Source organism: Mustelus asterias, unplaced genomic scaffold (genome assembly GCF_964213995.1).
Source record: "Mustelus asterias unplaced genomic scaffold, sMusAst1.hap1.1 HAP1_SCAFFOLD_106, whole genome shotgun sequence".
Taxonomy (NCBI): domain Eukaryota; kingdom Metazoa; phylum Chordata; class Chondrichthyes; order Carcharhiniformes; family Triakidae; genus Mustelus; species Mustelus asterias.
Window position 1 is genome coordinate 68,147 of NW_027590150.1, and position 11,586 is coordinate 79,732.

General features: G+C 46.2%; 1 protein-coding gene across 3 annotated transcripts; it reads right to left on the reverse strand.

The window, feature by feature from the left end:
* Positions 1-530: 530 nt before the first annotated feature.
* LOC144484420 (uncharacterized) lies at positions 531-3,898 on the reverse strand. Of its 3 annotated transcripts, none has more exons than XM_078202958.1 (2): positions 3,836-3,898; positions 531-1,790 (listed from the first exon to the last, which is right to left on the reverse strand). In XM_078202958.1, the coding sequence occupies exon 2, from the start codon at positions 1,437-1,439 to the stop codon at positions 849-851; it is 591 nt and encodes a 196-aa protein (XP_078059084.1). In that variant the 5' UTR covers positions 1,440-1,790; positions 3,836-3,898; the 3' UTR covers positions 531-848. The 3 variants fall into 3 exon arrangements, with proteins under 3 accessions (XP_078059084.1, XP_078059083.1, XP_078059085.1); XM_078202957.1 differs by lacking the exon at positions 3,836-3,898 and adding an exon at positions 3,575-3,723; XM_078202959.1 differs by having other exon boundaries at positions 752-1,790; positions 3,603-3,847.
* Positions 3,899-11,586: the final 7,688 nt, after the last annotated feature.

Consider the following 11,586-nt stretch of genomic DNA (forward strand, 5'->3'; position numbering starts at 1 on the left):
TGGTTCCTCACCATATATTAGTCAGGATACTGAAACCCAGCTTTTTTACAGTCCACTCCTGGAGGTCCCACTCCCTGAGCCGACAACATTCAGCAGTGTCAGTGCTGAAGTTTCACAGTGGGAGTGATTCCCAGAGTAACTGTCAATCAGATCACCATTGATGTCCAGGTTTGTGTAGTTTTAGTTATCCTGATGTCTAACACACACACATCAATAAAACAGGGAATTCCTGCAAACAAACTGCAGCTTCTTCTCTGTCTGGACAGACAATGTTTGTTGAATAATTGTCCCAATGGTTAACAGGCTCCTGTGAACTCATCCAACTCGTATTTTAATACTGACTTTAACAAATATATATTAAATAGGTTTATTTTAAATAAGTTAAAACCAGCCTTAAAATGGTATATATAGTATAATAACCATAGTACTTTTCAGACTGGAAACTTTAACCTGCTGTTTCACTTTGATTTAGGAGCAGATCCCAGTTTTACACCAATCTCTGATTCATGTATCCAGCATTCACCGTCATTCTAAAAACAGAAGTTGCTGCAAAATCTCAATAAGTCTGACAGAATCTGTAAAGTCAGGAACAATTAATGTTTCCAGTTGAATGTGACTCTTCTTCAGTGTCAAAACATTAGATCTGTTTCTCTCTCCAGAGATGCTGTCAGACCTGCTGAGTTTTTACAGCACTTCTTGTTTTTATTTACGAGTTCAGGACTCAGACAAGACAATCCACAATACAAATCTTACAACTGGGCTCGGGTTTATTAACATCAGCAGAAACAGACACCAATGAAAATGGTTGGGACCTCAATGTGATTAACAGCAAAATTCAGTCCTTGCAGTCACTCGTGAACCTGATGGTGTTTCAGCAGGTGAGGTGACTGAGTGAATCCCTTCCCACACACGGAGCAGGTGAATGGCCTGTCCCCAGTGTGAATTCGCTGGTGTGCCTGCAAGTTGGATGACTGAGCGAATCCCTTCCCACACTGAGAGCAGGTGAACGGCCTCTCCCCAGTGTGAACTCGTTGGTGTCTCAGCAGGCTGGATGGATCACAGAATCCCTTTCCACACTGAAAGCAGGTGAATGGCCTCTCCCCAGTGTGAACTGTCTGGTGTCTCAGCAGGCTGGATGAATCACCGAATCCCTTCCCACACTGAGAGCAGGTGAACGGTCTCTCCCCAGTATGAATGCGCTCGTGTGCCCGCAGGCTGGATGACCGAGTGAATCCCTTCCCACACTGAGAGCAGGTGAATGGCCTCTCCCCAGTGTGAACTCGCTGGTGTGTCTGCAGGCTGGATGACCGAGTGAATCCCTTCCCACACTGAGAGCAGGTGAATGGCCTCTCCCCAGTGTGGTTGCGCCGATGTGCTTCCAGCTGTGATGGGGCTCTGTATCTCTTCCCACAGTCCCCACATTTCCATGGTTTCTCCATGGTGCAGGTGTCCTTGCCTCTCTCTTGGGTGGACAATCAGTTGAAGCCTCGTCCACACACAGAACACGGGTACCGTCTCTACCCGCTGTGAATGGTGTGGTATTTATTCAGGCTGTGTAACTGGTTAAAGCTCTTTAGTCCGAGCACTAGAACACTCTCACTCGAGTGTGGCAGTGTGTTGGTGCTTTTCCAGTCACACTGATGTTTGAAATCTTTTCAAATCAACAGACTGGACAATCATTTCTCCTTCTAGATTCAAAGTCCGATGATATTCAGCTCCCAAGGAATATGACTCTGTCAGATCTAGACGTGACGTTTGAGATTTCGGTCTGTGATTCCTCTTTCAATATCCTGTAAAACAAGTTTACAAAAGTCAGCAGTGTCAGTACAGGATAGAAATTCAGAACAGACAATTCTAGTTTCTATGGAACATTCTTTCCTCTCCCATTCCTCAAAAGCTGTAAATCTCCATCCCACACACTCTCCCTCCATTCTCACTCTGCTGTATCTAATATTCACCCTCCCAATTCTCCTGAAGGTGCTGATTGAGGCTGATTGACAGATCCATGCTCACTGCTTCCTGTCCTGGACACAGAGACCATAACAAATAGGAGCTGCAGTCGGCCATTTGGCTCATCGAGTCTTTTAAACTATTCAATGAGATAATTCGTTCATCTACCTCAGCATCATTCTCCCCACACTAAACCCATATCCCTTGATATCTTCAATATCGAGAAACCAATCAATCTCTCTCTTGAAAATAGTTGATGACTGAGGCTTCACTGTCCTCAGGGGTTGAGAATTCCAAATCTTTACCACATCCTTGAGTGAAGAAATCCCCCCACATCTTAGCTTTTGCTCCATCTTCTTGTCTGTTCCCCATAACCTTTGACACCCTTGTCAGTCAAAAATCTGTCTAACTGGAATATATTCAATGATCCTCAGCCTCCACTGGTCCCTGTGGAAGAGAAATCCAAAAGACGAACAATCCTCTGAGGGAAGAGATGTCTGGAAAGATATAATGTAGCTACAGTTCCATATTACAAAATATTCAGATCCCAAGGAATATGACTGTCTCGATGTGACAGTTGAGATTTTTGCCTGTGATTCCTCGTTCAAAATCTTGTGAAATGAGTTTGCAAAAGTCATCACAGTTAATATAGGATAGAAATTCAGAGCAGACAATTCTACTTTCTATGGAACATTCTTTCCTATTTCATTCCCAAAAAGTTGTAAATCTCCATCCATATCAATGGATTCTCATCTGGTGTTGTGAGACTTCTTACTGTGCTTACCCCAGTCCAACGCCGGCATCTCCACACTCTGAGTGGAAACAGAGAGAAGTAGGAGAGGCCGGAGGTGAAGAGAGAGATTTTATTCATCAACAACTCAACAGGAACTTTGACAGAATTTCCAAACCCTGTGAACACCATCAGCTCCAAGTTCCTCTCCAACCCACACACCATCCTGACTTGTCTGACATCCAGTACTGAAAGAACAGAAATTTATTTCATTTAAATACTGGGAAGACTGAACCCATTGTGTTCAGTCCCCACTATGAACTCCACTCCCTCACCAACAACTTTATCTCTCCTCCTGGCAACTGTCTGAGGCTGAACCAGGCTGTTCACAACCAGGGTGAAACAGTTCATCTCAAGATGAGCTTCCAGCCACATGTCCACATCATCATCAAGACCACCTTCATTCATAGAAGCATTAATAGTAATTAATTAAAAGTAATGAATAATAAAATACAGTGTAGAAGGAGGCCATTCAGCCCATCGAGCCTGCACCGATAACAATCCCTATCCAGGCCCTATCCACATATTTACCTGTTAATTCCCCCTGATACCAGGTGGCAATTTATCGTGGCCAATCCGTCTAACCGGCACATCTTTGGACTGTGGAAGGAAACCGGAACACCCGGAGGAAACCCACACAGACACGGGGAGAATGTGGAAACTCTGCACAGACAGCGACCCGAGGCTGGAATTGAACCCGGGTCCCTGGCGCTGTTAGGCAGCTGCACTAACCACTGTGCCACCGGGTCACATGTCAGTGCCATCGCCCGACTCCAGCCCAGTCTCAGCTCATCTGGAACCCTCACCCATTCCATTGTGACGTCACACTCTCACCCATTCCATTGTGACATCACACGCTCACCCATTCCATTGTGACGTCAGGGCTTCACTCTCCGATCACAATCCCTGCCGGCCTCCCACATGCAGCCTCAATGGCGGCAGTCAGCCCGGGTCTAACACTACAAGCTGCCGCTCCATTGGGTACAAAGGGGGGGACCGGGAAGTTCATTTCCGGGGTTTGGGTTTGAACAACATGTTTACGAAGCCTCTCCACCCACCCGCCACATTTATCATTCCCCGCGCGCCGCCCTCTACCTCGTATTGATCTCGCTTCCGAGTTAAAACCGCTTGTCCGTCGCCATTACCCGCACTGCGCATGCTTCAGGACCCGCCCCTCATTCACTCCGAATGGTTGGAGGACCAGCCACTCCCGCTCGGTCCTCCAGCCCCGCCCCTCATTCACTCCGATTGGTTGGAGGACCAGCCGCTCCCGTTCGGTCCCCCAGCCCCGCCCCTCATTCACTCCGATTGGTTGGAGGACCAGCCACTCCCGCTGGTCCTCCAGTCCCGCCCCTCATTCACTCCGATTGTTGGAGGACCAGCCGCTGCCACACGGTCCTCCAACCCCGCCCCCTCTTCTGATTGGCCCGGAGCTGCCGTCAATCAGTGCCCGGGCATTGTGATGTGGAGCATGCGCTGTGTCATTGCTGTCCTTGGCGCTTGTTTGTCCCGGAGAAGCGGAGTCAGCGTTAGGCGGTGGCTGGGAGGATTTGGAAACACTTTGTGGATCCGCAAACCCTTCAGAATCATTGTCAGCTCCCTGGTTTGCAGCTGCGGGGCTTCTCCCTCCCTCCCTCCCGGGAACAGGCCCAGGTTAACGGCCCCATCCTGGCTCAGCCACTGGAGGATGGTTCACATCAGAGGATGGAGGAGGGGGACAATAAATAAGAGGTTACACTTTGGCCTCAAATCAATGAGGACTCTGATCTCTGGGAAGGAAGGAAACCCTGGGAGGTGGGCGGGGAGGATTCGCAAACACCCGCTGGAGGCCCCAACACCCCCAATAAGACCCATTGGTTTTATTGTCAGTCTGCAGACAGGAGCTGGAGAACTGAACCCTGTAAGAGTTTTAACAACACCAGGTTAAAGTCCAACAGGTTTATTTGGTAGCAAACACCATTAGCTACCATTAGGTGTTTGCTACCAAATAAACCTGTTGGACTTTAACCTGGTGTTGTTAAAACTCCAGTCCAATGCCGGCATCTCCACATCAGAACTGAACCCAGACAGAGGAGAGGGAAGGAGCAAACTGGGAGTGGAGAAAAGAAATGGTGAGATGGGTTTGGATTTCAGCCCAGGGAGGAGGGAGAGTGTGTGGGACAGGAATTTATTGATTTGGGGAACAAGAGAGGAAGAAATGTTCCAGAGAATTAGAATTGCCTGTTCAAAATTTCTATCCTGGACTGACAGTGATTAATTTTGTAAACTCCTTTTACAGGTGAGGTGAAGAAACATCACATCAAAATCAGACAGAGTCTCGATTCACTTGGACTTAAATATCCTCAGACTTTGAACGTGGAAGGAAAAATGTTTGTCTTCTGTCTGGAGGAGAAGATTTCAAACATCAGTGTGACTGAAAAAGCACCAAGATACACGCACACCCGAGTGAGAGTGTTTCAGTGAGTTGACTGTGGAAAGAGCTTTATCCAGTTACACAGCCTGAAAAAACATCACACCATTCACAGCAAGGAGAAACTGTACACGTGTTCTGTGTGTGGATGAGGCTTCAACTGATCGTTTAACCTGGAGAAACATAAGGACACCAGCACCATGGAGAAACCGTGGAAATGTGGGGACTGTGGGAAAGGATTCAGTTACCCTTCCCTGCTGGAAAACCATCGGCGCAGTCACACTGGTGAGAGACCGTTCACCTGTTCTGTCTGTGGGGAGGGATTCATTCAGTCATCTGGCCTTTGGTCTCACCAGAGAATTCACACTGAGGAAAAGTCATTCACCTGCACCTCCTGTGGGAAGAGGTTCAGGCATTCTTCAGCACTCACTGTGCACCAACGCACTCACACCGGGGAGAGACCATTCATCTGCTCCGTATGTGGGAAGGGATTCACTCAGTCATTCCACCTGCTGTCACACCAGCGAGTTCATTCTGGGGAGAGGCCGTTCACCTGCTCCGACTGTGGGAAGGGATTCACTGGGTCATCCCACTTACTGTCACACCAGCGAGTTCACATTGAGAAGAAGCCATTCAGCTGCACTGACTGTGGACGGAGTTTCAGACAGGCATCCTCCCTCATTGCACACCAGCGAATTCACACTGGGGAGAGACCGTTTACTTGCTTTGTGTGTGGAAAGGGATTCACAGCTTTACCCACCCTGCTGAGACACCAGAAAATTCACACTGAAGAGAAGCCATTCCGCTGCACTGTGGAAAGAATTTCAGGCAGTCATCCAACCTCACTGCTCACCGACGCACTCACACTGCAGAAAGACCATTCACATGCTCCGTGTGCGGGAAGGGATTCAATCGGCCATCCAACCTCTCTGCTCACCAGCGAGTTCACACAGGGGAGAGGCCATTCAACTGCTCTGTGTGTGGGAAGGAATTCACTCAGTCACAATGGCTCCTGAGACATCAACAAGTTCACAAGTGACTGCAGGGGTTGGATTCTGCTGTTTTTGCTGCTGTTCAGTATTGACAGTCTGACAATATTTTATTTCTGTTGATGTTAACAAACCCTATAACTCGCTGGAATTTAATATTCTGGAAATGTCACTGATTTTCGGGGCTGCAATGTCACTTTTTAAAAGCAACACCTGTGATCTTCCCTCTTAACTGAAGAACTCTCACAGGAACCTGTTGAGAATAAAGTTAAGAACTTTTGCTTCAATTCTAATTTGATCTTTGGGGCAAAATCTACAATTCATTCTCTGAAAGATCCATCTGCAGGGCACAAAGTATTTATTTTCAATGCTTGTATTGAGATTTTCTGGAAAGCTACTCTTTGATTTTTAAGGGCTATTTTTTGGCTTCCAGGGCATCGTTTTCCATTCTCAGTAACTCCTTTATTAGTGATGTAGTCACGTAGTAACATTACTTTTTGTGTTTGTGTTTGTTTACTTCTTTGAATAAGATAGCACAAATACTGAAGACTGTGTATATATTAAATCTTTTAAATTGGAATCTATGAATGATATGTTTTGTTAATTTACTTTAAAAATACTCCCATACTCTTTCCAAAATGAGAATTCTAACTATTGGACACAAGGTAACAATCAGATGTTCATTGGTTCAGACGGTGGAGCAGGAAAAATCTCTCCCGATTCTGATCTTCATTGTGTGTGGATTTACATTGATAACCCATCAATAACCTCACTACACCAGCTGAGATCAGCTCTGACCGGGGATTCTGTATGTTGTCTGTGAACATTAAACTGCAAATAAAAGCAGTTTAGAATATGAACCTGGATGAATGGATCTCAATTTCTAATGTGACGACCCAAGTGATTGGTAAGTATGTTCACAATATCTGGTTACTCCAATTCCTGAGCTGTAAACCCCACCTCCTGAGATATATAAAAATAATTGAGACTTGTTCAGCAGAATGGGGAAAGCTCTGCCGATGGTTGGATCATTCCTTTTGAGGCTCACACTGCTATGAAACTAGTTCTGTAGCAGGAAGACACAACTCCTCCACACATCACCGATAGGCTGCTGAGTCAGTGAACTTCTTTTCTCAAAATAGGTGGCAAAGCTGTTCCTCCAGTTTGAGACTCTGTCTCTGCAGATGCAGCAACATCGGGAGAGACAGAATCTGTGATTGGAGGAGATGGTCCTCACAGCTTCTGTCTCTCCCATGTACAGGATGATTTATTTTCTTCCAGTTGCTCCTCCCAAGACAGAATTTCTGCGGGCCTTTTGGCAAGTCATGTTGCAGCTTTATAGAACCTCAGTTAGGCCGCACTTGGAATATAGTGTTCAATTCTGGTCGCCACACTACCAGAAGGATGTGGAGGCTTTGGAGAGTGGAGAGGGTACAGAAAAGATTTACCAGGATGTTGCCTGGCATGGAGGGCATTAGCTATGAGGAGAGGTTGGAGAAACTTGGTTTGTTCTCACTGGAACGACGCAGGTTGACGGCGATCTGACAAAGTCTACAAGATTGTGAGGGGCTTGGGCAGAGTGGATAGAAGCTTTTTCCCAGGGTAGAAGAGTCAATTACTCGGGGGCACAGGTTTAAGGTGCAAGGGGCAAGGTTTAAAGGAGATGTACGAGGCAGGTTTTTTACCCAGAGGGTGGTGGGTGCCTCGAACTCGCTGCCGGGGGAGGTAGTGGAAGTAGATACGATAGTGAGTTTTAAGAGGCGTCTTGACAAATACATGAATAGGATGGGAATGGAGGGATATGGTCCCCAGAAGGGGAGGGGATTTCAGTTCAGTCGGGCAGCGTGGTTGGTGCAGGCTTGGAGGGTCGAAGGAATGTTCCTGTGCTGTAATTTTCTTTGTTTTTTTTTGAGAGTGAATTCACCATCCACAGCCATTTATTTTGAACCCTGGTTTGAAATATTCTCACTCTGGGTTTAAGGCTTCACGGCGTAATACACAGATTTAGATCTTACCACCAAACACCAATTTATATCCTCATCCGAGTCCCAGATTTAAATGTGGTTGTCCAAACTAGAAAACATATATAATTTGACTCTTTTTAAACCTGATTCACCACACCCTGCCACACTAATTACAAGAGATTGTGTTTGGGACCAGTTGTTCCACTAAAGTCTGTGTTGTTCTCAATGATGACAGTTTTAACCTCTCCGTAACCTGTCCTAACACTTCTGCCCTCCAGGGGGCTCTGTTTTTCTGATGGTGACATTCCCTGTTTACCCAGTCAGCCCTTGAATTGTTTGTGAATCCAGTCACATGTCGGTTAGACTGGATCAGGGCGGCAGATTTCCTTCCTTGAAGGGAATTAGAGAACCAGATGTGTTTTTACAACAATTAATTCATGCTCATCAATATTTTTGTTGAAACGTGGTGGGATTCAAACCCAGGTCCCAAAAGCATTATAATAAATAGAGAAAATGCTGGATAAACTCAGCAGGTCGGTTCTTTTCAGAACTCCAGCATCTGCTGGATTTTGCTTTACCTCCAAATCATTCTCCTGGATTACTCCTGCTCTGGCTCTAATTCCAGTCAGCTCAGACAACAAAAACAGGTTTCACAAAATCACAAACAATTAAAAAAGGAGGTAGTCAAAAGGCAGGTAACTATCGGCTGGTTAGCTTAACTTCTGTAGGAGGGAAAATGCTTGGATCTATCATCAGGGAATAAATAGCGAGACATCTGGATATAAATTGTCCCATGGGTAAGATGCAGCATGGGTTCATGAAGGGCAGGTCATGTTTGACTAATTTGGTGGAATTCTTTGAGAACATTACATGTGCAGTGGACAATGGGGAACCTGTGGATGTGGTGTATCTGGATTTCCAGAAGGCATTTGACAAGGTGCCGCACCAAAGACTGCTGCATAAGATAAAGGTGCACAGTGTTACGGGTAATGTATTAGCATGGATAGAGGATTGGTTAACTAACAGAAAGCAAAGAGTGGGGGTAAATGGGTGTTTTTCTGGTTGGCGATCAGTGACTAGTGGTGTGCCTCAGGGACCGCAATTGTTTATGATTTACATCGATGATTTGGAGTTGGGGACCAAGTGTAGTGTGTCAAAATTCGCAGATGACACTAAGAGCAAAGTGTGCAGAGGACGCTGAAAGTCTGCAAAGGGATATAGATAATCTAAGTGAGTGGGCGAGGGTCTGGCAGATGGAGTACAATGTTGGTAAATGTGAGGTCATCCATTTTGGTAGGAATAACAGCAAAATTGACTATTATTTAAATGGGAAAAAATTGCAGCGTGCTACTGTGCAGAGGCCAAGCTGATTGGAGGAGGGAAAGCAATTCCTCCTCCAAGACTTGATCTCATTTGCATCTTAGCCAAAAGGCCAAGATACTGCTTTTAAAAATTGCTTCATATGAAACATATCAAGCTTCAATGTAACCTAATGACCTCAAACAAACCTCTGCAAGACGTGCCGGATCATTGACACGGATGCCATCATCTCACGTGAGAACACCATCTACCAGGTACACGGTACCTACTCTTGCAACTCGGCCAACATTGTCTACCTGATACGCTGCAGGAAAGGATGTCCCGAGGCATGGTACATTGGGGAAACCATACAGACGCTACAACAACGGATGAATGAACACCGCTCGACAATCACCAGGCAAGACTGTTCTCTTCCTGTGGGGGAGCACTTCAGCAGTCACGGGCATTCAGCCTTGGATCTTCAGGTAAGCGTTCTCCAAGGCGGCCTTCACGACACACGACAGCGCAGAGTCGCTGAGCAGAAACTGATAGCCAAGTTCTGCACACATGAGGACGGCCTAAACCGGGATGTTGGATTTATGTCACATTATCAGTAACCCCCACAGCTTGCCTCCTGGGCTTGTAGAATCTCACTAGCTGTTCTGTCTGGAGACAATACACATTTCTTTAACCCGTGTTTACTGTTCCCCCCACCCACATTGTCTGTACCTTTAAGACCTGGCTGGCTGGAGGATTCGCATTCTAATCAGTATTCTGCAATTTGATTTTGTCTGTTTGCACTGTTTGAGAGCACATTTCCACTCCATCTGACGAAGGAGCAGTGCTCCGAAAGCTTATGGTATTTGCTACCAAATAAACCTGTTGGACTTTAACCTGGTGTTGTGAGACTTCTTACGCTGTGCAGAGGGACAGGGGTGTCCTTGTGCAGGAATCTCAGAGTTGGTTTGCAGGTGCAACAGGTAATTAAGAAGGCAAATGGAATTTTGTCCTTCATTGCTCGAGGGATGGAGTTTAAAAACAGCGAGATTATGTTGCAGCTGTATAAGGTGCTGGTGAGGCCACACCTGGAGTACCGTGTACAGTTTTGGTCTCCTTACTTGAGAAAGGATATACTGGCACTGGAGGGGGTGCAGAGGAGATTCACGAGGTTGATTCTGGAGTGGAGAGGGTTGGCTTATGAGGAGAGACTGAGTAAATTGGGGCTATGCTCATTGGAATTCAGAAGAATGAGGGGAGATCTTAGAGAAACATATAAGATTATGAAGGGAATAGATAAGATAGAAGCAGGGAAGTTGTTTCCACTGGCGGGTGAAACTAGAACTTGGGGGCATAACCTCAAAATAAGGGGAAGCAGATTTAGGACTGAGTTGAGGAGGAACTTCTTCACACAAAGGGTTGTGAATCTGTGGAATTCCCTGCCCAGTGAAGCAGTTGGGGCTACCTCATTGAATGTTTTTAAGGCAAGGATAGATAAATTATTGAACAGGAAAGGAATTAAGGGCTGTGGTGAGCGGGCGGGTAAGTGGAGCTGAGTCCATAAAAAGATCAGCCATGAGGGCTCGAGGGGCCAGATGGCCTACTCCTGCTCCTAGTTCTTATGTTCTTCCCACAATCCCCACATTTCCATGGCATCTCCCTGTGACTGCAATTATGTTCCAAAAGGCCAGATGATTGGTTGAAGCTTTCACCACACCTGACTAAACCTCTGACTAACCTGACTAAAACTGAGGATAAAGTATTGGTGTCTGTAAGGTCTAAAATAATACCCTTGGCTTCCTTGTAGATCTGTGGCACCAAGTTCAAGACTGCTTCATGAATCATCCTCTTGGCCTCGAGCTTGTCAACTGTCCATGAGAATCTCATGTTTCAGAATGTTCACTGCTCATTCTTCCAAACCGAATGAGTATAGGTGCAACCCTTCCCCAAAAGACAACGAGTTGGATTCTGCGAGGTCAAAGGACCTTTGTGTGGTCCACCCCCTGGCCTGCTATGATTCCTGTTGTGGGTGGGATGGGAGAGCAAAACCGTACACAGTATTCCAGCTGCTATCTCAGCAATGTCCTGTGTAGGTGCAGCAAGTTCCCTTTTTCAAACTCCACCCCCTTGCAGTAAAGTCCAACACTCCATTTGCCGCCTTCTTTACTTGCTGTACCTTCATCCTAT

What these genes read in the sequence shown, in the direction of transcription:
- LOC144484420 (XM_078202958.1), bottom strand. Translation starts at nt 1,439, where the DNA reads ATGGAGAAACCATGGAAATGTGGGGACTGTGGGAAGAGATACAGAGCC.